Source organism: Macaca thibetana, chromosome 11, assembly GCF_024542745.1.
Source record: "Macaca thibetana thibetana isolate TM-01 chromosome 11, ASM2454274v1, whole genome shotgun sequence".
In the NCBI taxonomy this organism is placed as follows: Eukaryota; Metazoa; Chordata; class Mammalia; order Primates; family Cercopithecidae; genus Macaca; species Macaca thibetana.
The window spans coordinates 4,693,103-4,718,425 of NC_065588.1; the positions used below are offsets into that span (position 1 = coordinate 4,693,103).

The following is a 25,323-nucleotide window of genomic DNA, read 5'->3' on the forward strand; positions in this document are numbered from 1 at the left end:
TCAGTAATAACAGTGATAAGTTGATTTCCCATCTGCCTTATGCTTTAGTCTTACTTGTCAACTGATTCAGAACTTAGGGTAGGGGGAAGAGGGGTGTTATCGACTGAATCCTTTCAAATCCCCAACACCACCTAGACAACCAGCTAAGACAGTAATGGCACGTTTGAAAAGGTCATAAATTCAGACTCTGCCTCTTCCCTAACACATCCTAGGGCTACTTTCCAGCTTCATCTCATCCTTTGAGCAATGCTGTCCTATCCAAAACTCAGCCTAGAGCCCAGACCTTAATCTGATTCTTTCGCTAGGTCTCTTGGAGGTTCCTCATCTGTACACTCCTACTCCTAAATGCAGAAAACAGAAAAACATCATTTATCCCCCCTTTCCCCTTTGATATGCCTTGTATTGGGCAAAATCTAATTTTACTTTATCCATTATCTCTGCCAAGAGGCATGATCTTCAAGTCCTACTGTTTCCATTTTACCTTCCCTGTGGCTATCTTCCCATTCAGAAAGAAACCAGAACTTAAAGCCCTAGTTAACTCTTAATAAAGCTTCCAAATTCCTCTGCCTTTGTTTCTTACCTTCTCCTGGATCCCTTCATCATCACCAGCAAAGTACAAAATAGGGACATTGAGCTCAGAGGCAGCTACCCATTGAAGGACGGCTTGGAGTTGCTTGTTCTGAACTGTATCCGTTAGGTTGTGATTGCTGACAATCACCTTGGGTGCTGCACACCCTTCAGGAGGCTGACCTGATATACCTCTCATTTCATTATGGATAGCTTGATAGGCATTCTGCAGGAGAGCTTCTGCTGACCCTGTGCCCTTGACTGGCAAACACTCATATAAACTATCTGGGAAGGCCGAAGTTAGCCTACTGGCATCTCCAGACTTGTCATCTCCCAACTTGTCATCTCCCAGCTCTGCCAAAGAAGAATCACAGGACTTAGCAATGATGACACACAGCTTCATCACTGAGTTCATCAGATGTTCTACCATCTGCCCACTCATGTGGCCATCTATCTGGCTGACAACCATCTTGGTCAGCCCAGAAAGGGCACCAGGGGTCTCATCATCTTCACATAGTTTAGGGGGAGATGGGGCTAAAGGTCTGTCACACAACTTCCTATCTTCCTTAACTGGCTGTTCCGGCACCTTGGGTTCAGAGCTTTGGTCACGCTTGAAAATGGTCTCACTAAGTAAGTTCCGGATGAAATTGAAGAAAACACTCCTTAGGTCCTTCTTTTCTGCTTGTTCTTGGTCACCTACAATGGGAGCAGACTTCAGGCAGGATTCATCAGGAACTACAGGAGGCTCATTGGCAGGAAAGTTGGTGGTGCCAGCAGCTTCAAGGAAGCTCTGTGCATCCCTTCTTCCTCCCTGGGCCAGGTGATATTGAATCAGAAGTAGGGCAGATACGATCAGGTCCTTGGCCCAGGAGTCTGAATCACATATAAAATTCTCAGGTTTCTCTGGGGGATATGGAGGAGGGCTGAGGTTGCAAATATCTTCAGGGTACTCAAAGGAAATGTCTGGTGAAGGCTTACACTGTGTGTTGGGAGCTTCACATGCTGCATGCTGGAAACCTAGAGATTTACATTCTTTCTGTTGACTTTTATGCCACAAGGTCAGCCCCTCTTTGATAATGTGTTCACCCAGAGTTTTGGCGCAAGTCTCCTCCTCTGATTTGGGTTCAGAATACATTTGTTCTCTCAATTTAGTTTCAGATTTCATGGCAAAGTTCACATTTCGGTGTTTAGGATCACCCATTCCTTTCATGGAGATGAGGGAATAACTCTCAGCCGTGTCTTGGGCTTTCCTGACATGCTCAGGGACTTTCTTGACAAACATGACATTGTACAGCTTCCTTAGCATGGCATCCATGATATCTGCGGCCTTTTGGCTTCCGTGAGTGAAGACAGTTCTTTTCACAGCCGAGACAAACTGTGTGTCAGTCATGAGGGTCCCTGTGATGCTGTGGAGGTTCCTCATGAAGGAGTCGATGAGATCCGAGACCACATCTTTTGCATGCTTGAGCAGAACCTTCTTCAGTAGGATGGTGGCAAGGGTTGTGTCTTTCACTTGGATCTTCAGTGTCTTCATGATGGAGACCATCATATCAGATACCACACTGTTAGCATAGGTCATGATCCCTTCACTAACAGAAGCTGTAAAGTCATCAGGCCTTTCCTGCCCTCGAAATCTCTTTCTCTCCCGAGGAAAGAACCTTCCACTCTCTCTGGCATAATCTCCATTACGAGATTCAAACACTTCCTTATAGAAGAAAGACTTCTTAGAAGCAGGCTTGTCCTCTGGACCCTGTCTTTCTTTGGCGCGCTCCTCGATCTTCAAAGTGGACTTGTATTTCAAATTTGGGGGACTTTGTGATGATCCTGAGGCTCTGTCTCCAGAGCCAGGAGCCTTGTCTGGGGCAGCATTCCTGGAACAGGCAGAGACGGTCTCATTCACAAGCTCTGATGCTACCTTACTGAGGCTTTTGGTGGGTGGGGGTTCATTCCCCATGTACAATGACTGATGGACACATTTGTTTTCAGAGCCATCGATCTTCTCATTGATCTCTTTGCGGGCCATGGCTATGACTAGATTCGTGAGGCGGTTAGCATAGAAGGAAACTTCATCTACTGAACTCCCATTGCCAAGTTGGGTCCTGGGGCCCTGGCAAGGATTCTCTTTGTGAGTCATCTCAAAATGCAATCTTTCCGGAGTGCCCTTGGTGGTGTTGTAATAGTCTACAGAGAAACCTTTGTGTGGGTCTCCTGAGTTGGACGTTTCCCCACCAAATGATTCTCCGGGTTTGAACCTAACATCTTGGAACTCTGCTGTACTTTTCTCCAGGTCTCTGCGGAGCCAGCTGAGCACTCTGACAGGATCCGTGGAGGTGTCCTTAAAAATAGACAAGGATTCATCTGACTATAACCAAGTAAAGGTATGGGATATTCAAGACAACCTCAAAGTTCAGTTACAAATGTCGTCAGCCCTCTCAAGATTGCTCCATCTTGGCAATAAAAGTAACCATTTATGGAGTACTCACTGTGTATCAGACGTTGTTCCAAGTATTTTAAGACTATTATCTCATTTAATTAGTTTCATAATAAACCTGAGATTTAGCTCTCTTATTATCCTCATTTTACAGAGGAGGAAATTGAAGAACTGAGAGGTTAAGTTTGTAACTTATTTGAAATAATACAGCTAACCATTGATGGAGCAGAAATTCCAGCCCTGGCAGTCTGACTCCACAGCCCATGCGCTCAGCTAGTGTATTATATTGCTTCTAATGACATAAATCTTTAAGATCTGATAGTCTGCTATCAGACCTCCAGCTCCATCCATGTCCCTGTAAAGGACATGATATCATTCTTTTTTAATGGCTGCATAGTATTCCATGGTGTATACGTACCACATTTTCTTTATCCAGTTGATCATTGATGGGCATTTAGGTTGATTCATGAACAGAAAACCAAATACCACATGTTGATACTTATAAGTGGGAGCTAAATGATGAGAACACATGGACACATAGAGGGGAACAACACCCACTGGGGCCTTTTGGAGAGTGGAGGTAGGGAGGACGGAGAGGACAGGGAAAAATAACTAATGGGTACTAGGCTTAATACCTGGGTGATGAAATAATCTGTACAACTACCCCCATGACACAAGTTTACCTATGCAACATACGTGCACGTGTACTCCTGAACTTAAAAATTGAAAAACAGATCTGACAGTCATCAGCTAGATAGAAGAGTTAGCATATGAACGGAATCAGATTTTTTCCTGTTTTAATATTAATTGCTATTTTCTATGGTTTACCTGTTTTTATTTAGATCTTATTACAAGTATAGTTTCCAAAAAATGAGAAAATTCAGGGAAAATTGTGCATAATTAATCACTTTGCCAGGCTGCACAAACACTATCTGGATATGCAAAGGGCTTCCAATGGACTGACATCATTTAAGTTAACAATCTGATTTATAATTCAGGAGTTAATATGTATGGGCAATTTATTCGTTTTGTGTGAATACAGATTCTTTGATGGACACTAGCTGTGATAAGCATATGAACACTTTTACATGTTTATAAATTGTACCATCTGCATGTGGGAAAAACTCTGAAACATAAGATAAAATAGCATAATATATATGAAAGTGTCCTATTTATTATTAAATGTAAAGAATCACTGTAATTATTGGAGTTCATATATCTATCTGAGAATGATCACAAATATTGCCCACCTTTAAAGAACAATTTGGTATTTTTATTACCAAGTGTCATATAGTTACTAGTTACTATTTGTGAAGTACTTGTAATGTTTGCCAGGCACTGTGCTAAATGCTTTACATGCACTATTTTGTTTAATCCTCATATTCGCCTAGTAAGATAGGTTTTATTCTTCCAATTTCACGGGTAAGAAAACAGAGACTTAGAGAAGTTAAATAGTTTGCCGGGCATCTCACAGCATGGTGGGGTTTCATATCAGATCCAATTCTGATTCTAAAATCTGGGCTCTCCACCTCTACAATATCCTGCTGTGCTTTGATTACTTGGAAAGAAAGGAAAAGCAGTTGTGCTAGTTGTCTGCAGGACTGGTTTAAGTGGCTTGTTACCATGTCGGAGTTAAGGTCCATTGTGCTTGGTTCAAAATGCTCCCAGTGGTTCTCCTAATTAGAATAATAGCTACTATATGGGGTATTTTGAGCTTTAGCGGAAAACCACACATCGTCTATAGCACACCCTTCCAGATTATCTGATTCTCATTCTCTTGGAGCTATTTTACAACTCTATTAACTGTGGATAACTGACATCAATGCAATATAATTCTTGTCTAGACACCTATAAGGGGAGGGTCCACTGACTGCCTCTCCCACTGCAGAGAAGGTCAGTTTTGCCTCCAATGGCACACGCACTTCAATATCTCCAAGCTATATGTGTCTTTTGAACCTCACCAGTTCCTTGTTAATGAGTTAAATAAAATCTTTAACACATATTCATTTTTGTATATGTATGGGAGTCATTATTTTACCCTTCTTGGAGAATTATCTTTTAACGGTTTTGGAAGTCTTGTGCCAAGATGCCCAATAGATCCACCTAATGGAGATAAACGTCTTCAAGAGACAGGTGCACCAGGTGTGTCTTTTCTCAGCCCCCAGAGCGGCAATAGAAGTTTGCAGACATTCGGTTTTTCTAGTTCTAATTTTCCTCTCTACTAATTTTGGTTTGGTTCTCATTTCAGTTTGTTTCTGGCCAATTGGTGGCAGCAATGATTGGAAATTTGATTTTATAGTCTGACCATTTGGTAATCTCATTTGTGGATTCATGATTTATAGAGTTATATCCTCTGTTGGGTGCGAGGCAACAGAAAATTTGTTTTGACAGTATTTTTTGTCCACCTTAAGTTCATCAGTTAAGACATTTGTGCTCACTTGGAAGGAGAAGTGCTCTTTGATATCTGGACAGGTGAGTTTTATGTTTCTGGTTTATTTTTGACACAAAGTATGGCTGAAAGTTTAGAATTGAAGCTATAAACTGCCTCTATCAGTGTCTGTATTGCTATGTGTCCGTAATTCAGAAAATGTGTCTGTAATTCAGAAAATGTTCGGTGTAAGCAGCAATGTCTTGCTCCAGAGAGTATTCATGTGTTATACTACGAAGTCTCTTAAAGGATGTTTATTCTGACTGGTGCATGCTCACACACACACACACACACACACACACACACACACACACAAACATACACTTACGTAAATTACATATTCTTGATATCCCTCAAAAATGAGGAAATCAAGCTCTTAATATTTAAAATATTCAAGGGGAATGCGAAGAAAAAAAAGTATTTTTACAGAACCTACCTCAGAAACATTTTAGAAAACCAAGTTCACATAAGTTAGGTAAATCTTTGGCAAATAATACTAGTTGAATAATTTTGGTTTAATAAAAACAGCTATGTCTTTTCTTATTTATCAATGTTAAAGATTATATAATTGTATGCTTTTATTTTACTTTGATATGCTTTTCATAAACTTATACAGGTTTACAGATCCAAAAATGCCAGCATTACTTCTATTTAATGTTTAAGATTATGAAAAATGTAAATTTGCATTTAAGAAAGTTCAATAATCATTCTGACAAACTTTATTTCAACAGTTATTATGTTTTGTAGTATGTCAGCCTAATGATAAGTTTCCAACATCTTTATATAACTTAAAACACTGGATGGTATTACATTGAGTTAATGCGTATTCATTGGATATGTAGATCATTTCTAAGTAAGATGGAACACTGAGACATTGATGGCCAAGCATAAAGTTTATACGCTTTTGCTTATTTTTTTAATCACTTATAGAGAGGTTATATCTTTAAGTCTGTTAATGAGTCTGTTCATCTTCTCCGCTTAGGTAGTATAAGGGGTGTATGTGACTGGAGGAATCGTCTTCCTCTGCAGTCACGAGTTCTACTCATCTGCATTTCAGCTGGTGTGTGATGTTCCCAATTATATACTCCTCACCCCTAGTTTTTTTGTGATATAGAAAGAGGGTATATTCTTTCATCATCATAACTGTTAACTTTGGGTTAGCAGTTATAATTAATATTAGTGGTTTAGACTATTTCAGAGAAGTCGAAATGTATACCTGCTTGTTTTCCTAGGGACTGCAGGTGAAACCTGGTGGAGAGCATTTCTTAGGCTTGACCTCCTAATCTCAGGACAGTAAACAATACAGGGCTTTTTTTTTTTTGAGACGGAGTCTGGCTCTGTCACCCAGGTTGGAGTGCAGTGGCGCGATCTCGGCTCACTGCAAGCTCCGCCTCCCGGGTTCACGCCATTCTCCTGCCTCAGCCTCCCGAGTAGCTGAGACTACAGGTGCCGCCACCACACCCAGCTAATTTTTTTGTGTTTTTAGTAGAGACGGGGTTTCACCGCGTTAGCCTGGATGGTCTTGATCTCCTGACCTCGTGATCCGCCCGTCTCGGCCTCCCAAAGTGCTGGCACTACAGGCGTGAGCCACCGCGCCCGGCCAATAGAGGGCTTTAAAAATCCAATCTGAGATTCCTTATGAGAACTTCCGGTAAAGCATACTTAGGCCTACCCAGTTGCTGCACCTATGTAAATAACCAGGCCAAATCTAATGAGACTAGCCTCATTTTGTGGTCAAGAATAATCTTACCTTGAGATTATTTTAATTTTTATCAAAATGGGGAAGCCTACAGGGAAAAAAGTTGTGCTTCAATAGGAAACTAAGCATTGTCTACAGCCTACAGACTAAGTATTGTCTTCAGTCTTCCACATTACCTGATTCTCAGTCTGTGGGAGCTATTTTACAGTTCTGCAAGCTGTAGATAATTGATAGCAATGCAAAACAACTCTTGTCTATAGTTGGGAAAATTCTGTCTAGTGGAAGTCTGGTTGATTTCCCTTCCCCATTGTGGAGCAGGTCAGTTTTACTTTTGTTTGCACATTTATTTCAATATTCCTGATCTATAAGTGTATCTTTAAAGAATTCTCCTTTGAACTGGTGGTAATACCTAACTGATTTCCTCACTACTGAGGTGGATACAATCTTTCATATGTATTCATTTTTGTCTCTGTATCGAAGTGATAATTTTACCCTTTTTTTTGAAAATGGTAACTATTTACAAACAAGCACATCAACTTGCAAATAGGTGTGTTTCCATAATTGGGCTGTAACAGTACAGGAAAGCCTTACTAGAGTGAAGCTGTGGGGTTTATTCTTTTGCCCTTTTCAATTTTTTTAAAAAAACAACAAACCCAAACTGATTGGGGGTAGTGGCTCACGCCTGCAGTCCCATCACCTTGGGAGGCCAAGGTGGGCAGATCTCGCTTGAGTTCAGGAGTTTGAGACCAGCCTGGGCAACATGGCAAAAACCCATCTCTACAAAGAATATATTTTAAAAGATAAATAAAATTAAAAAAAAATAAAAATAAAAAACCAAACCTACAGCATAGTATAGAGCTTTACAATGGAGTCCACAGAATTGTGTTAAGTTGCTGTGTTTATGGGTTTTTGATGTCTATATATTTTTAAACCTAAAATGTGTATACCGTATGTTTATTATTCCCCTCTATCCACAAGGATTTTGCAAAAGGTGTTAATCAAACTGTAGTGACTGAAAACTAAGTACCCACATTTCCTTTCTTATCAATGCAGTCCATGACCAAACATCCATCTCTCCAAACCCCTTTATCCTCTTGCAACCTTCCTCTTCTTACGCAATAGTATTCTGAGCAGTTAGGGAAGTTAGATGCCAAATTATCTCAGTATTTCTGAATCCTGAGGCAAATTTTCATGTCCATGAAGGATAATATAAAAAGAATTAATGGGTTTTATTTTCTCTGCTTACCATCTTTTGCTTCAGTAGTTTTAAGTCAGCTATCTACCTCCCTGTCCTATTTCTCTTCTCCACCTTTGTCTCAATTAAACATACTTTATAAAATTTTCTCTGACCACCTCCCATTTTGAAATGATCAATTCTTTAAACACTTACAGCATTTATTGTCTAGAAAATACATTCGACAAATAATCATGAACTGCTTTTCATTAGTCCAACAGTTATTCAGCCCTTTCAAGTGACATTTCTATATTCTTTTTTTTTTTTTTTTTTTTGCTTTTTATACCACTTTATTCAAACCTGAGAACCTCAATATAAAACTAAACGCTGGTGGCCCATTTTCCTAATTCTGCATTATTGTAAATGTACAAGTTCTCCTAACAGTCCAACACTTACATAGATTAAATCATCTCTGACACATGGTAGTTCTCATATAAGGAAAATACCGAAAATAATTAGTGCAATATACTGAACTGATCAAAATAAAATGAAGGTTGGAAAACAAGGCTGCAAGATTGTTACTAACATATTGCAATACTTTATGTTACAAATTATGGGTACATTGTTCGTTATGGTTCTAGTCATGGAGGAACAACTGAAGCCCCTTCCTGTCAAAGGGGGAGAGAGAAACAATTGGCTGTCTTAGTAACTGTACATTTTGTATACTTTTAAGCAACTCTTAAACATTACAGAAAAGTGATACATATATGGAGACTATACTGCAGTACGCTATTGACAGTACAGCTGAAGATGGAATTTAAAATAATGAAGTTTAAATATACATAATTGTTAGTGCATTGACTACATTGTGTCACAAGCGAACGAAAGTCCCCTCCCTGCATCAAACAACAAAACCTATGTCATGGCCAGCAGTGATTAATTAGAAATCACAGACACCTGGCTTATTTCATTTTTGTTAAAGAACTCACATGTTTGAAAGAAACACTATCCATTAAGATGCATTTATTAGTTCTCAAATTCCTAAAACAAGATGGGGTTGCATTTGATTTTTTTTACCCCATTAAGAAAAAAACCCCAAAAAACAGGACTGGCTATAATTTAGATGCCATTAACACTCTTTCCACCTACCCCCCACCTTGTATATGTGGCATAATTTATTAAAATATGTAATGTTCATTTTAAATACTGATACCAGGAGAAAATGAACATTTGCCCGAATACTACAGCTAAGCATAAATAACTTTAGAATCTCCTTCTACAAAAAGAATGTTTTTGAAAAGCCCAAATTAGTAAATTCTAAATTTTTTTCACAGGTGACTACTGTATCAGTGTGGAGAAATGGGCTGGTTAACTGTGGGTCCAGATAGTCATTTGCCTATATTCCTAGTGATGAGAAATTATTCCCCCAACCTTCCAATGAAACCAAATGTACACATAGTCCTCGTTTTTCCTTATTGCTGTAACATTAGTAAGAGGGACCCATGCATGTTATTAAAAATTAAGTTCAAAACACGTAAAATAATTCTGTATTAGAAACTTGACTCTATTAAAGTCTCTTCTTTTGGAAGTCACACTGGGCTGGTTAAATGGTCCAATTGCATTGTTACTAACATTTAAGAAGCAGAAGACTATTCCAGCTAGTTCCAACTGGAGGTTTAATTACTACACACTGACTCCTGGTTGGTTGTGTGGGTTCAGTAAGGGCTACTCCTCTTCCCCTGGCAGAGTTTGCTCCTGCATTTCGTGGTTCATTCTTTGGCAATTTTTTAGCTATTGCCATGAACATTTCATTTACATTCATTGATGTTTTAGCTGATGTCTTCATGAATAATAAACTATTGTCATCTGCATAGGGCTGTGCTTCCTGGAAATCTACTGCTCTTTTATTTGCTAGGTCAGCCTTGTTTCCTGATAAAGCTATTACAATGTCAGGACATGCTTGCCTCTGAAGTTCTTCAGCCCAATTTTTCGCACTTGCAAAGGACTCCTCATTTGTGATATCGTATACAACGATGGCTGTTTGTGCTCCTCTGCAGTACATTGGTGCTAGGCTGCGGTATTGTTCTTGACCAGCTGTATCCCATATTTCAAACTATACCGTAGTGTCATCAAGACACACAGTTTGGGTTAGAAAATCAGCTGAATCTGTGAAACCACTTTAATTTATCCAAAATGTCTATTTTCTGGCTAAGAACCATCATCACTCTTAGATCTCTTCATTTTCTCTTCACTTCCATCACCAGCACTAGCAGTTGGTTTTCTTTTTGGGCCCATATTTCACAAAGAAACAGCTTTCACCACTTTGAGAGTTAACCCAATGGTACTCTCTTGAAATTCATGAAATTGGCCTTTCACAAAACGAAGCACTAGGCTTGGTTTGCCAAGAGCAGACTCTCCCAGAAGTACTCGTTTGAACTGGCATATTTTATGTCCAGTATTTGGGCCGTTGGGTCTTCTTGTGCCTCGATTAGCCATGTTCAAATTTGAAATAAGTCCCTAATTTCAGACTCTTCAATGAACTTCCAGAATTCAATGGGTCAATTTTGTTCTTTCTGGAGGTAAAGAAACCTGAGACGCGGCAAGCGGAGCCGCGGGCTGAAGCCCCAGGTGCGGCCCAGAGGACGAGAGCGAGTCTATGGCAGTGGTGGTAGTGGGGGCCGTGGCATCTGCTCTCGGGGCCGGAGCCGCTACCCTCACCGACATTTCTACTTTCATATGCGTATTTTTTATTTTCCAAAATGAATGATAAGGTTCAGAGGGGCAGTAATTGTTATATTCTTTCTTGTTTCTCACTTAGTGAAAAATCACTAAGTTCATTTGATTTACCATTGAAACTGATCTGCTTTTTGTTTCTCCAAATGAAAGGGCAGAAATAAACAAAGATCTAGTAGAAGCAGTTTTGGTTGGCCCTCACTCTGTAGTAATTGAATATTTATTATCTTTATGTCTTAATGTCTTATATAGATTTGTTAGCATTTTCTCTTTAAAACTTTCGATAGATCGGCCAGATTTGGACAAATAGAAGAAGACGGGTCATTTGCATTTGATTACATGCAAATAAATGTTTGATAAATGTTAACTTTTTTTTTTTTTTTGAGACAGGGTCTCACTGTTGCCCAGGCTGGAGCACAGTGGCATGGTCATAGCTCACTGCGACCTCAAACTTCTGGGCTCAAGTGATTCTCCTGCCTCAGCCTCTCAAGTTGCTGGAACTACAGGGGCTAATTAGCCTCTCAAGTTGCTGGAACTCCACTCTGGCTAATTCTTTTTTAAGTAAAGACAGAGTTTCACCATGTTGCCCAGGCTGGTCTCCAACTCCTGGGCTCAAACAGTCTTCCTGCCTTGGCCCCGCAAAGAGTTGGGATTTCAGGTGTGAGCCACTGTGCCCAGTCTGATAAATGTTGTAATAGTACAAAGAGTCTATTAATAATAGTGATTCCATTAGATTATGAGATCCTTAAAAGGAGAGGATTCTAGTTTATTTTTATATCTCTGACCCTGACAGTCAGTACAGTCTCTGTGCCAGTTATTGATTTATTGTCTCTCACTCCAAATCCACCTTTCTTTGCCTTGCTTTGTGACACCACAGCTGAACCCTAAACATTTCTCCTTTGCAGTTGGCTTTGTCGACAGAGGGTACTGGGGGACACTGCGTGGTCAGAGCAGGAGGAAAGGGCTTCCCACTGGCAAGTTTCCTGTGGCAGCCACATTCTCTCCAAAGAGATGGGAAGCAGCTCTGGTTGAAGGAGAAGGAGCTCTTGTGAGTATTACTTAGTTTCTTCCCTGTTTATGTAATCTCAGCCTGGGGGTAGTAGCTGCTTTCTGCATTTGTTATTTCTGAGATTCCTAGAGTCCTCTTTTATGCCTTTTAGTAGTTAACTATGTTTTATTAGTAAATAATTTTTAAATGTTAAGTTACTGGTATGGTTTCTATCTTCTAACTAGACCCTGACTAATACATTGCCTTATACTAAGTAAGCATTTAATAAATGTTCGTTGAATGATGAAGGCAGAATGACAATGTTACTTAGATGACAGTTTATAGTTCTGAGAATTTTAAGGCATCCTACATTTTAGAAAATATTCTCTATAAGCCTTGGAGACATTTATCTCCAATTCCTCTCTGTTTGAAAATTAAAATTTTATAGCTGTAATATACAGCTGACATATACATATTTATATATACATATATGATATACGGCTCATGTGTACATATATGTTTCATTAGTTATAGCATATTAAATACCATAGGATGGGAATTTTTTCCAGAAAACTATAAATCGGAATGTTTTGTTCTATAGGGGCTGATTTCCCACCTGCCTCAAGAATCCCACCTTGAAAAATAAGAGGTTGGGGGTATGGTGGAGAGAATAAGGCCACTCTTAATGACCACCCCCATATTCTTAACCTAGTGTTTATTAAGAGGTTGACCCTTACCATTTTCCAGTCCTGGGCTTGGTTGTCTCCAGGAGAATAGACATCAACTTTGCATACTCCATTTTGGCTTTGTAACCAGTCAACCTTATCTGCCATCTGGAAGTAGGAAAAAAAAATGAGAAAGGGTCGTCAGAAGGGCAGATTTTATGAAAGTAAGAAGAAATGTGGTGAAGGGCTAAGGTGTGGGAAATACGAACAATGCCTTCAGTAGAAACCTTCCCCAACAGCCACTTCAGACCCACTCCACTCTGAATATCTTCATCCTCAGCTCTCAATGGAAGGAAGATTCCTTAAACATATTTGTACCTCTAAGGAAGAAGCTAGTGCCTGGTATCTGCTACAGGTGCTTAACACACCTTTGTTAAATGAATGAACCTAGGCAGACATGTCCTGCCCTTTTATGTCCTTGGTTGACGACCCTCCCCCTGCACCCATTGGATTTTCAGTACACACTCAAAACTCAAGGTGACCAAAATAGAATTAATTTACTGCTCCCTTGTCTGTTCTTGCCCCACCAATTTAGCTTTTAAGTAATTGTTTTATTTTTAACTAATTTTTTGATTATACTTTAAGTTCTAGGGAACATGTGCACAACGTGCAGGTTTGTTACCTCTGTATACATGTGCCATTTTGGTTTGCTACACCCATTAACTTGTCATTTACATTAGGTATATCTCCTAATGCTATCCCTCCCCGCTACCTCCACCCCATGACAGGCCCCAGTGTGTGATGTTCCCCTTCTTGTGTCCAAGTGTTCTCATTGTTCAATTCCCACCTATGAGTGAGAATATGCAGTGTTTGTTTTTTTTATCCTTATGATAGTTTGCTGAGAATGATGGTTTGCAGCTTCATCCATGTCCCTACAAAGGACATGAACTCATCCTTATAGTATTCCATGGTGTATATGTGCCACATTTTCTTAATCCAGTCTATCATTGATGGACATTTGGGCTGGTTCCAAGTTTTTGCTACTGTGAATAGTGCCACAATAAACATACATGTGCATGTGCCTTTATAGCAGCATGATTTATAATCCTTTGGGTATATAGCCAGTAATGGGATGGCTGGGTCAAATGGTATTTCTAGTTCTAGATCCTTGAGGAATCGCCACAAGTCTTCCACAGTGGTTGAACTAGTTTACAGTCCCACCAAAGTGTAAAAGTGTTCCTATTTCTCCACATCCTCTCCAGCACCTGTTGTTTCCTGACTTTTTAATGATCGCCATTCTAACTGTTGTGAGATGGTATCTCATTGTGGTTTTGATTTGCATTTCTCTGATGGCCAGTGATGATGAGCATTTTTTCATGTGTCTGTTGGCTGCATAAATGTCTTCTTTTGAGAAGTGTCTGTTCATAGCCTTTGCCCACTTTTTGATGGGGTTGTTTTTTTCTTGTAAGTTTGTTTGAGTTCTTTATAGATTCTGGATATTAGCCCTTTGTCAGATGAGTAGATTGCAAAAATTTTCTCCCATTCTGCAGGTTGCCTGTTCAGTCTGATGGTAGTTTATTTTGCTGTGCAGAAGCTCTTTAGTTTAATTATATCCCATTTGTCAATTTTGGCTTTTGTTGCCATTGCTTTTGGTGTTTTAGACATGAAGTCCTTGCCCATGCCTATGTCCTGAATGGTATAATAGCCTAGGTCTTCTTCTAGGGTTTTTATGGTTTTATGTCTAACATTTAAGTCTTTAATCCATCTTGAATTAATTTTTGTATAAGGTGTAAGGAAGAGATCCAGTTTCAGCTTTCTACATATGGCTAGCCAGTTTTCCCAGTACCATTTATTAAATAGGGAATCCTTTCCCTATTTCTTGTTTTTTTCAGGTTTGTCAAAGATCAGATGGTTATAGATGTGTGGAATTATTTCCTAGGGCTCTGTTCTGTTCCATTGGTCTATATACCTGTTTTGGTACCAGTACCATGCTGTTTTGGTTACTGTAGCCTTGTAGTACAGTTTGAAGTCAGGTAGCATGATGCCTCCAGCTTTGTTCTTTTGGTTTAGGATTGTCTTGGCAATGCGGGCTCTTTTTTTTGGTTCCATGTGAACTTTAAAGTAGTTTTTCCAATTCTGTGAAGAAAGTCATTGGTAGCTTGATGGGGATGGCACTGAATCTATAAATTACCTTGGGCAGTATGGCCATTCTCACAATATCGATTCTTCTATCCATGAGCATGGAATGTTCCTCTATTTGTTTGTGTCCTTTTATTTTGTTGAGCAGTGGTTTGTAGTTCTCCTTGAAGAGGTCCTTCACATCCCTTGCAAGTTGGATTCCTAAGTATTTTATTCCCTTTGAAGCAATTGTAATGGTAGTTCACTCATGACTTGGCTCTCTGTTTGTCTGTTATTGGTGTATAAAATGTTTGTGATTTTTGCACATTGGTTTTGTATCCTGAGACTTTGCTGAAGTTGCTTATCAGCTTAAGGAGATTTTGGGCTGAAGGGTTTTCTAAATATACAATCATGTCATCTGCAAACAGGGGCAATTCGACTTCCTCTTTTCCTAATTGAATACCCTTTATTTATTTCTCCTGCCTGATTGCCCTGGCCAGAACTTCCAACACTATGTTGAATAGGAGTGGTGAGAGAGGGCATCCCTGTCTTGTGCCAGTTTTCAAAGGGAATTTTTCCAGTTTTTGCCCATTCAGTATGATATTGGCTGTGGGTTTGTCATAAATAGCTCTTATTATTTTGAGATACATCCCATCAATACCTAATTTATTGAGAGTTTTTAGCATGAAGGGCTGTTGAATTTTGTCAAAGGACTTTTCTGCAACTTTTGAGATAATCATGTGGTTTTTATCTTTTGTTCTGTTTATATGATGGATTACGTTTATTGATTTGCATATGTTGAACCAGCCTTGCATCCCAGGGATGAAGCCCACTTGATCATGGTGGATAAGCTTTTTGATGTGCTGCTGGATTTGGTTTGCCAATATTTTATTGAGGATTTTTGCATCGATGTTCATCAGGGATATTGGTCTAAAATTCTTTTTTGTTGTGTTTCTGCCAGGCTTTAGTATCAGGATGATATTGGCCTCATAAAATGAATTAGGGAGGATTCCCTCGTCTTCTATTGATTGGAATAGTTTCAGAAGAAATGGTACCAGCTCCTCCTTGTACCTCTGGTAGAATTTGGCTGTGAATCCATCTGGTCCTGGACTTTTTTTGGTTGGTAGGCTGTTAATTATTGCCTCAATTTCAGAGCCCGTTATTGGTCTATTCAGGGATTCAACTTCTTGCTGGTTTAGTCTTGGGAGGGTGTATGTGTCGAGGAATTTATCCATTTCTTCTAGATTTTCTAGTTTATTTGCATAGAGGTATTTATAGTATTCTCTGATGGTAGTTTGTATTTCTGTGGGATTGGTGGTGATATCCCCTTTATCATTTTTTATTGCGTCTATTTGATTCTTCTCTCTTTTCTCCTTTATTAGTCTTGCTAGTGGTCTATCAATTTTGTTGATCTTTTCAAAAGACCACCTCCTGGATTTATTGATTTTTTGAAGGATTTTTTGTGTCTCTATCTCCTTCAGTTCTGCTCTGATCTTAGTTTTCTTCTTGCCTTCTGCTAGCTTTTGAATGTGTTTGCTCTTGCTTCTCTAGTTCTTTTAATTGTGATGTTAGGGTGTCAATTTTAGATCTTTCCTGCTTTCTCTTGTGGGCATTTAGTGCTATAAATTTCCCTCTACACACTGCTTTAAATGTGTCCCAGACATTCTGGTATGTTTTGTCTTTGTTCTCAGTGGTTTCAAAGAGCATCTTTATTTCTGCCTTCATTTCGTTATGTACCCAGTAATCATTCAGGAGCAGGTTGTTCAGTTTCCATGTAGTTGAGCAGTTTTGAGTGAGTTTCTTAATCCTGAGTTCTAGTTTGATTGCACTGTGGTCTGAGAGACAGTTTGTTATAATTTATGTTCTTTTACATTTGCTGAGGAGTGCTTTACTTCCAACTATGTGGTCAGTTTTGGAGTGTGATGTGGTGCTGAGAAGAATGTATATTCTGTTGATTTGGGGTGGAGAGTTCTCTAGATGTCTATTAGGTCTGCTTGGTGCAGAGTTGAGTTCAATTCCTGGATATCCTTTTTAATTTTGTCTCATTGATCTATCTAATGTTGACAGTGGGGTGTTAAAGTATCCCATTATTATTGTGTGGGAGTCTCAGTCTCTTTGTAGGTCTCTAAGGACTTGCTTTATGAATCTGGGTGCTCCTGTATTGGGTGCATATATATTTAGGATAGTTAGCTCTTCTTGTTGAATTGATTCCTTTACCATTATGTAATGGCCTTCTTTGTCTCTTTTGATCTTTGTTGGTTTAAAGTCTGTTTTATCAGAGACTAGGATTGCAACTCTTGCCGTTTTTTGTTTTCCATTTGCTTGGTAGATCTTCCTTCATCCCTTTATTTTGAGCCTATGTGTGTCTCTGCACATAAGATGGGTCTCCTGAATACAGCACACTGATGGGTCTTGACTCTTTATCCAATTTGCCAGTCTGTGTCTTTTAGTTGGAGCATTTAGCCCATTTACATTTAAGGTTAATATTATTATGTGTGAATTTGATTCTGTCGTTATGATGTTAGCTGGTTATTTTGCTCGTTAGTTGATGCGGTTTCTTCCTAGCATTGATGGTCTTTACAATTTGGCATGTTTTTGCTGTGGCTGGTAGCAGTTGTTCCTTTCCATGTTTAGTGCTTCCTTCAGGGCTCTTGTACGGCAGGCCTGGTGGTGACAAAATCTCTCAGTTGTAAAGGATTTCATTTCTCCTTCGCTTATGAAACTTAGTTTGGCTGGATATGAAACTCTGGGTTGAAAATTCTTTTCTTTAAGAATGTTGAATATTGACCCCCACTCTCTTCTGGCTTGGAGAGTTTCTGCTGAGAGCTCTGCTGTTAGTCTGATGGGCTTCCCTTTGTGTGTAACCCAACCTTTCTCTCTGGCTGCCCTTAACATTTTTTCCTTCATTTCAACTTTGGTGAATCTGACAATTATGTGTCTTGGAGTTGCTCTTCTCAAGGAGTATCTTTGTGGGGTTCTCCATATTTCCTGAATTTGAATGTTGGCCTGCCTTGCTAGGTTGGGGAAGTTCCTGCAGAGTGTTTTCCAACTTGGTTCCATTCTCTGTGTCACTTTCAGGTACACCAATCAGACGTAGAATTACATAGTCCCATATTTCTTGGAAGCTTTGCTAGTTTCTTTTTACTCTTTTGTTCTCTAAACTTTTCTTCTCACTTCATTTCATTCATTTGATCTTCAATCACTGATACCCTTTCTTCCAGTTGATCGAGTCGGCTACTGAAGCTTGTGCATTCGTCACATAGTTCTTGTGCCATGGTTTTCAGCTGCATCAGGTCATTTAAGGACTTCTCTACACTGGTTATTCTAGTTCGCCATTTGTCTGATCTTTTTTCAAGGTTTTAGCTTCTTTGCGATGGGTTCGAACTTCCTCCTTTAGCTCGGAGAAGTTTGATCGTCTGAAGACTTCTTCTCTCAACTCGTCAAAGTCATTCTCCGTCCAGCTTTGTTCCATTGCTGGCGAGGAGCTGTGTTCCTTTGGAGGGGGAGAGGCGTTCTGATTTTTAGAAGTTTCAGCTTTTCTGCTCTGTTTTTTTCCCCATCTTTGTGGTTTTATCTACCTTTGGTCTTTGATGATGGTGACATACAGATGGGGTTTTGGTGTGGATGTCCTTTCTGTTTGTTAGTTTTCCTTCTAACAGTCAGGACCCTCAACTGCAGGTGTGTTGGAGTTTGCTGGAGGTCCACTCCAGACTCTGTTTGCCTGGGTATCAGCAGCGGAGGCTGCAGAACAGCGAATATTGCTGAACAGCAGATGTTGCTGCCTGATCGTTCCTCTGGAAGCTTTGTCTCAGAGGGGTACCTGGCTGTGTGGGGTGTCAATATGCCCCTACTGGGGAGTGCCTCCCAGTTAGGCTACTTGGGGTACAGGGACCCACTTGAGGAGGCAGTCTGTCCATTCTCAGATCTCAAACTCTGTGCTGAGAGAACCACTACTCTCTTCAAAGTTGTCACACCAGGACATTTAAGTCTGCAGTGGTTTCTGCTGCCTTTTGTTTGGCTATGCCCTGCCCTAAGAGGTGGAGTCTACAGAGGCAGGCAGGCCTCCTTGAGCTGCGGTGGGCTCCTCCCAGTTCAGGTTTCCAGGCCGCTTTGTTTACCTACTCAAGCCTCAGCAATGGCGGGCGCCCCTCCCCCAGCCTCCCTGCCGCCTTGCAGATCTCAGACTGCTGGGCTAGCAATGAGCGAGGCTCTGTGGGTGTGGGACCCTCCGAGCCAGGCGTGGGATATAATCTCCTGGTGTGCCATTTGCTGAGACCATTGGAAAAGCGCAGTATTCGGGTGGGAGTGACCCGATTTTCCAGGTGCCATCTGTCACAGCTTCCCTTGGCTAGGAAAGGGAATTCCCTGACCCCTTCCACTTCCCAGGTGAGGCGATGCCTTGCCCTGCTTCAGCTCATGCTTGGTGGCTGCACCCACTGTACTGCACCCACTGTCTGACAAGTCCCAGTGAAATGAACCCGGTACCTCAGTTGGAAATGCAGAAATCACCTGTCTTCTGTGTTGTTCACGCTGGGAGCTGTAGATTGGAGCTGTTCCTGTTTGGACATCTTGGAACCACTGTATCCACCTATTTTTAATTCATTTCTAAAGCTGTAACTTACTCATACTAGCAGTAAGTCTGGTACTTCTTTCTTAAGACCCATCTCTTCTAATTAGCCAAGGATCCTGGGGGAATTCTCAGCCTCTATGGTTCAGCCCAATTTCTGAATATCAGTCAAGACAAAAGAGATGTCATGTGCGCCATTCAAAGGACCTTTGTCCATGGATGCAGTGATTCCCTTGCTGATCTGAATTCGTTCACAACCTCCTAAATACTTTGGTATATTCCCTAATCTCAGTAATGGCACCACCATTTACCTGGTCTTCTAAGCCAGAAAACTGAGATTCACTTTAATTGTCTTATTCCACCCCAAGTTTCCCTCTAGCTACTATTTCTCTCTTTTTCCATTTGCAGTCATTTTTCTTAAACAAATTGCTTATACCTGCGGCTTTCATTGATTCCCCTCACAACTGAGTATCATAGTACTTATTCTATGTACTCCTTTGGGCTTTGGCCTTAGTGTCACACACTTTCCACAACATTGAATCTTACTTGGTAGTCTGAAAACACGGCCAACTCTCATGATGACTTAGAGTTATCCACTGATCATCTAAAAGTATGAGAACCTTCTCTTTGCCCTCTTTTTCTATGCCAGACTTCCATTCCCAGGCTTCCACACTGAAGTTTCCCTTCTTATATTCTCTGCTTAGCTCACCCCTCCTTCCCTGTTCATCACCTAGGCTCAGTTGGCATTAAAAAAAATTTTTTTGGAGGGGGTGCAGTAATATTTTATTTTATTTTTTTTTTTTTTTTTTTCTTTTATAAAATTATACTTTAAGTTCTAGGGTACAAACAACGTGCAGGTTTGTTACATATGTATACGTGTGCCGTGTTGGTTTGCTGCACCCATTAACTCGTCATTTACATTACATATTTCTCCTAATGCTATCCCTCCCTCATCTCTCCACCCCATGACAGGCCCCAGTGTGTGATGTTCCCCGCCCTGTGTCCAAGTGTTCTCATTGTTCAGTTCCCACCTATGAATGAGAACATGCGGTGTTTGGTTTTCTGTCCTTGTGATAGTTTGCTGAGAATGATGGTTTCCAGCTTCATCCATGTCCCTACAAAGGACATGAACTCATCCTTTTTTATGGCTGCATAGTATTCTATGGTGTATATGTGCCACATTTTCTTAATCCAGTCTATCATTGATGGACATTTGGGTTGGTGGCATTAAAAAATGTAAAAGCAAAAAAACTCTGCTCAGATCTTTACTTCTCAATTATCAAAGTGGAATAAGATAGCCCATGTCTCCTCCCCAATGCCTCAAACATCTATATGAAATAGAATATCTCTGTGCTTTGATTCCAACAAATACTGGTTTAAAATACTGTTATAACGAAATCCAACAACTTATCCTAATTTTTTATAGTGAAATTGTGTTTTATGAAGAATTGCTTGAAATAAGTAAAGCAGTATTAAGGCATGAACATCTGGTTAACTGGAAATATTTGTTTTAAAGGACTTTGGACTACGGTGAGGGTGAGATGTCCTCCCTCAAAATAAAACCAACACAGATCAAAGAAAGATTAAATACATCATTGAAACTTATATAAGTGGATATGTCATTTTTGTTATACAGGGTGTTTTAGATAATCGTTACAAAGAAAATACAAGATCTCTTAAGAGATACTTATTCTTTGCTCCCACAAGGATTTGTACTCATTTTCACACAGAAGTCACTCACTCAGATTACTGAGCTAAGGAAGCAGTTTATTTTAATCTTCCAGGCACTCAAATACAATGGATTCCTTCGGTAAACAGTGGGTTCTCCACCCTAATTAGACAGGAGCATCACCGAGAGAACTGTGTAAAGATACTGAATCCAAGTTACCACCCCCCGAAAAGCTTATTTTAATGGTTTTTGGTTGGGGAAACTTAGGCATTCTTAAAATTCTTTTTTTTTTTTTTTTTTTTTTGAGACGGAGTCTCGCTGTGTCACCCAGGCTGGAGTGCAGTGGCGCGACCTTGGCTCAGTGCACGCTCCGCCTCCCGGGTTCACGCCATTCTCCCGCCTCAGCCTCCGAGTAGCTGGACTACAGGCGCCCGCCACCACGCCCGGCTAGTTTATTGTATTTTTAGTAGAGACGGGGTTTCACCATGTTAGCCAGGATGGTCTCGATCTCCTTACCTTGTGATCCACCCGCCTCGGCCTCCCAAAGTGCTGGGATTACAGGCTTGAGCCACCACGCCCGGCCGCTTAAAATTCTTAAATGCTCCCTGAGTGATTCTAAAACACATCAAGAATTAAGAATTCCTAGACCAGGGCTTATCTGGAGAGACTCTGTGAGAAAAACAGGGTAGGTCCAGAAAGATAATTATTTACCCATTTCTTTAAAAATTTTCTCTGAGACAGATTTTCTAACTTTCTTTCTTTTTTCAGGGGAGGGAGGGACAAAGTCTCACTCTGTCGGCCAGGTTGGAGTGTACTGGCGTGATTTCGGATCACTGCAACATCTGCCTCCCAGGATGCTCACTGCAACCTCTGCTTCCCAAGGGAATATCTAATTCCTTTAGATATTCCAGCCCTGCTAACATCCTGGAAGCTGTCAAATTTTCCCATGGCCAATAGAAGGATTGGATTAAAATGTTCCTCAAAAATGTTAATGTGATGATTACCTGCCTCAGCCTCCCAAGTAGCTGGGACTACACCAGGCACACAACATCTGACTAATTTTTGTATTTTTAGTAGGGACAGGGTTTCACCATGTTGGCCAGGCTGGTCTCGAACTTCTGACCTCAAGCGATCCACCAGCCTTGGCCTCCCAAAGTGCTGGGATTGCAGGTGTGGGCCACCGCACCCGGCCAGATTTCCTAGTTTTCTTCGGTATCTTATTTTAATGTTTTGTTATCTTAACAAAGAAGTTGCTAATGTCTATGAAGTTAAACTCTGTAATGTCCTCTTCATAAACATACATACATATAAATATTATTATGCTTGCATCATTACTATAAAGAAAATAATGAATGTTATTACTATTTGGCCAAAGAATTGGAAGACTCAGAAGCAGGTTGTCCTAGATTATTGATAGTAAAAGTGAGAGCCAGAAACACAATCTCTTAATCTTCAGTTTATATTTCATCCAAATGAGTTACTTCTAATAGAAAATTGTGACAAAATCAATAGGATCTATTGCCTTATTTCAGTTATATATAATCAAAATGCTGATAATTATGTACAAAAAGTACAGAAACTATGTGACCACTTACTCTTACTGAGGATAGGTTCTGAGATATGAGGAAAGCTCTTGATTAATTTATTGTTGTCTCCTGTATCCCCGTTTATCCCCCTCCTGCCATGTAATATAAGGAATCTGCAATGGAAAGACACAGATAAAAATGAGTAATTTTACAGATGAAACTCATTGTTCTTACTCAAAATAATGATTTTGACTTATTTATTGTTTATCACATGTGCATTTAAGTAATGAGCTCAAAATGACATTCACATTTCATGAGTGCACATCTTATTCTTGATGCAGTCTGGCAGTTCCCACATGACAAAAAAGGTACCACTTTTGGACCAATGATTTCTTAAATGACGACTGTTACTCCTCACTTTGAAATCATTGGTATACAGTCTTTTTAAACGACGAAGACCCTAAAAATTTTTAGCTTAATTTTAAACTTGCTCGAATAGGAAGCTGGAAGAAAAATAGCTGGAATGAAGAATAAGCACCCTGAATTTATGGAACTCAAAACACTTTGCATGCATCTTTGAGGACTTGAAAGAAATACACACCTTCAAGTTATAAAGGAAGTTCACAGATATCTTCCAGATTAATTAACTTCCTTGTTCTGGTTCTACTCAGACATTTCAGTGGAAGACATTAGAGCACTGTACTCTCTTCTTGAATATTCACCCAGCCCCCCAGTAATCGCTCTCTAAATTCTACCCTTACTTATTAGCCCAGGTCAAGGGATACCCCATCCATGAAATATTTTCTAGGTACCTAATGAATGTGATTGCTCCCTCATTGAGGTTTCCATCACATTTTGTTTCAACATGTACATTCTATCTGGTATTTTAATTGCTCCCCTATATTCATCTTCTTTATTGGGTGACTTCATAAGTGGAGAGGCATTTTCCTATTCATCTTGGTATCCCTCATAGTAGCTAGTATCTTAAAATTGGAGCTCAATAATTATCTGCTGGAAGAATGAACATGCAGTCTGCCCATTTTTAGATAGCTCATTTTTTCTTTTGGATTGGAGAATCCAAGGACAAAAAAGAGATGGCTTGCTCAAATTTACTATGGTGGTAATCCACATATTCAAGACTTCTTGAAGCTTGACTCCTTTGGGAGATACAGTCACCCCACAGACTTAGTCAATGATTTACTAACAGACCTTCCTATTCCACTAGTGCATATAAATCAACATCTTAAAAGTGCTTTTGTATTTTTTTTTCATAGAAAGCATAACTACTAGTCAAAAATATTCAGCAAACACTTCACCTACATATGTTCTAATGTTTTAATTCTATTTTCTAGGTCCTATGTGTGGGTTTATCTGCATCATGAAGCTTGTTTTGGACTTTTACAACTTCCTAATTGTCCTAGATGATAGCATCTATAAAGAGGGACTTTAATATTTACTAATGATTACAACATTCAGATTTCTAAATCAATGTTTCTTATAATGAAGTGGAAAAGAAGATGGAAGATCTAAAGAGTTTAATGAAGTCAGTGAATGGATTCATAAATTACTATAAGTTCAAAAGTTGGTAAACAATATCCTGGAGTTAGGGTAGAAAACAAAAGAGAAAATGATACTTTGTGCTATCTATTAAAGATAAATAGACCTTAGAAACCATGTTTTCTAATACTCTCAGCTTATAGATTAGGATATTGAGGCTCAGAAAAGAAATACTAGAATCAGCGGATATATTCCTTTAGATATTCCAGCCCTGCCAACATTCTGGCAGCTGTGAAATTTTCCCATGGCCAATAGAAGGACTGGACTAAAATGTTCCCCAAAGATGTCAATGTGATGATGACTTCAAGTTGAGGAGTGCAAATCTGAATGCCAGTCATGAAGGGCATAAGCAACACAGGGGCTTGGTTATGGTGGTTGTATCCTAGACTACAGCTCTATCTCAAGGCAGTTTTCTCCTGTATCCATTTTAAGTGAGAGGCTCCTGTTTACCCAAGGTTCCTGAACTCATGTAAAAACTCAGATTGCAGAAAGCATAAGTAAAGCTCTTGCAGGGTTGCTAAGTAGTTGATCAAGTTTTGAGGTTTATTCAACCAGGTTTTATTACTAGCTTTGAGAGGGAAGAATATGTTTCTTGTATCCATTCTCTTTTACCGCCTTCCTTTCTGTAAGTGCCTGCTACATTGTAGAATCTCGATAAACTTGGTTGCTGATTAAATCAGAGTTTCAATCGATTTTGTTTAAATAAAGGTGTGTGTGTGTGTGTGTGTGTGTGTGTGTCTCAATGGCACTATTCATTGTTAAGCTTTCCGGTGGAACGTCTTTATTTTTACCTTCCCTAAGTAATAGCTTCTTCTTCTAATCACTGTTAGTACAGATACTTTCACTACATAGCTATATAGATACTGCCCTTTCCCAGTTCTGTTGTCTAACCAAGGCTTCAGAAATAACAGTGAGAGGATAAAAGTGCATGAGAATTGGACTCAGGGTATACCAGTTCTATTTTGCTCCTGGGGCACTGGAAAGAAAATAAATTTAGGAATGGCCACACAATGAATAGGAAAAGTCAGTAGGGAGCCAAGCGTCTACTCTATCAAATGGGGAAGCAGGAAGTAAGACCCTTCATGTCTCCAAAAGGATGGCTGAAGAGATCTTGTCAAATCTGTAACACAATCACAATGTCAGCAGCAAAGATGGCAGGTTTGACTTTAATGCTGCTGAAGGAGAGGTTCATTTATTTCCA

At 39.8% G+C, this 25,323-nt stretch overlaps 2 protein-coding genes and 1 pseudogene across 6 annotated transcripts in view; 1 reads left to right on the forward strand and 2 right to left on the reverse strand.

Moving 5' to 3' along the window:
- The window catches only part of NDUFA9 (NADH:ubiquinone oxidoreductase subunit A9), a 306,980-nt gene that overhangs the window by 238,362 nt on the left and 43,295 nt on the right, over positions 1-25,323 (forward strand). The window lies entirely within an intron of this gene.
- AKAP3 (A-kinase anchoring protein 3) overlaps positions 1-25,323 on the reverse strand; it is a 40,783-nt gene that overhangs the window by 11,008 nt on the left and 4,452 nt on the right. For 4 of the 5 annotated variants that reach the window (XM_050750145.1, XM_050750144.1, XM_050750143.1 and 1 more), the window contains 3 exons: positions 22,635-22,738; positions 12,758-12,853; positions 581-2,902 (listed from right to left, as the gene is read on the reverse strand). In XM_050750145.1, coding sequence (XP_050606102.1) covers positions 581-2,902; positions 12,758-12,853 — 2,418 coding nt within the window. In that variant the 5' untranslated portion in view covers positions 22,635-22,738. Of the gene's footprint in view, positions 1-580; positions 2,903-12,757; positions 12,854-22,634; positions 22,739-23,166; positions 23,264-25,323 lie in introns of those variants that run through there. The other variant, XM_050750147.1, reaches the window with a different exon arrangement.
- LOC126931751 (ras-related protein Rab-5A-like) lies at positions 8,516-10,970 on the reverse strand (annotated as a pseudogene).